This window comes from Apis dorsata, unplaced genomic scaffold, assembly GCF_000469605.1.
Source record: "Apis dorsata unplaced genomic scaffold, Apis dorsata 1.3 scaffold_1048, whole genome shotgun sequence".
Lineage (NCBI taxonomy): Eukaryota > Metazoa > Arthropoda > Insecta > Hymenoptera > Apidae > Apis > Apis dorsata.
The window spans coordinates 21,325-22,502 of NW_006264146.1; the positions used below are offsets into that span (position 1 = coordinate 21,325).

General features: G+C 18.9%; 2 protein-coding genes across 2 annotated transcripts in view; one reads left to right on the top strand and one right to left on the bottom strand.

The window, feature by feature from the left end:
* Positions 1–858, bottom strand: part of LOC102675147 (Fanconi anemia group D2 protein) — a 6,800-nt gene extending 5,942 nt beyond the window's left edge. The window contains 3 exon segments of the mRNA XM_006624352.2: positions 3–126; positions 226–570; positions 626–858. Coding sequence (XP_006624415.2) covers positions 3–126; positions 226–570; positions 626–782 — 626 coding nt within the window. The 5' untranslated portion in view covers positions 783–858.
* Positions 859–1,119: 261 nt separating this feature from the next.
* The window catches only part of LOC102675886 (vacuolar protein sorting-associated protein 33A), a 2,924-nt gene continuing 2,865 nt past the window's right edge, over positions 1,120–1,178 (top strand). Inside the window, exon 1 of the mRNA XM_006624357.2 lies at positions 1,120–1,178. This exon is cut by the window's right edge and continues 164 nt beyond it. The gene's annotated coding sequence lies outside the window, so the exon portion shown is untranslated.

Sequence of the window (1,178 nt, forward strand, 5' to 3'; positions counted from 1 at the left end):
AAGCATTTTTAAAATTTTGTTCATTTTCAAAATATTTTTCCATTAGAGTAATTAATTCAATTTTTTTATACTTTTTTGAATTAAGTAATTCTTTCATTTTTTTTTGAACTATTATGACATCTTTATCTATAATAATGTTATATTAATTAAATATATTTTAAAATTAATATAAAAAATATTGATTATGAATAAAATTTAAAGTATAAATATTTGATTAATTCTTACGAAGTATATGTGGAGCTTCTGAATTTAATTTGATGCCTGATTCATACAAAAATTCAATAAATTTACAATTTATAGTAGAATTTGTATTAACATTTTTTTCCAACATGATTGAAACATTTGGTACATTTGTATGTTTGTTAGTTTCATATTCATTTCGTATAGTGTTACAATCATCTCGCTTTTTCTTTAAAATTGTAGATTCTGCCAGAGGAAAACCTAAATCATCATCACTATCATACTTTAATGTATCATAATTTGACGATTTTCGTTTACGTGATTTTTCATTTATTTTTTTCTTATGTATTTCATGTAAAAATATATCGTCATTTGATGATTTGTTTTCACCTATAAATATTTAATTTAATAATTTTTTTAATTTTAAAATATTATATAAACTTACTTTGTGTTGAAAAAACTTTTCCGGCTAATAATATACTATTATTTTTTGGTAACTGTTCAATTAAAGATCTGGTTTCATATATATCACTTGTTGAAGACACTTGACTACTTATTAAATTTTTATGTAAACTTTTAAATTTTAATTTTCTTTTATCCATTATCAATCTATCATAACCACACGTACAATCATACGTCCTTTTGCGCGAGAAAATAATGAAATTTAAACATTTATGTATAAGTACTTTCACATTATAAAAGTAAAAAGAACTAGTACAGTTTGTATTTCGAGCTTTTCTTAAAAAAATAATAATAAAATAAAATATTTAATAATTTATAAATAATATAAATTAATAAAGTTGCTCAAATATAAATGTAAATAATAAAATATTAGACAATCTACATATAAAATTTATTCATATTATTTTTATATATAAAATATTTAATTTTAAAATAATATTGGTAATACTGATAATTAAATATCATTCACAATAAAATATGAATAAATATCGACAAATCATGTCGAAATTAAATTATTAATTTGAGATATCAAAGTG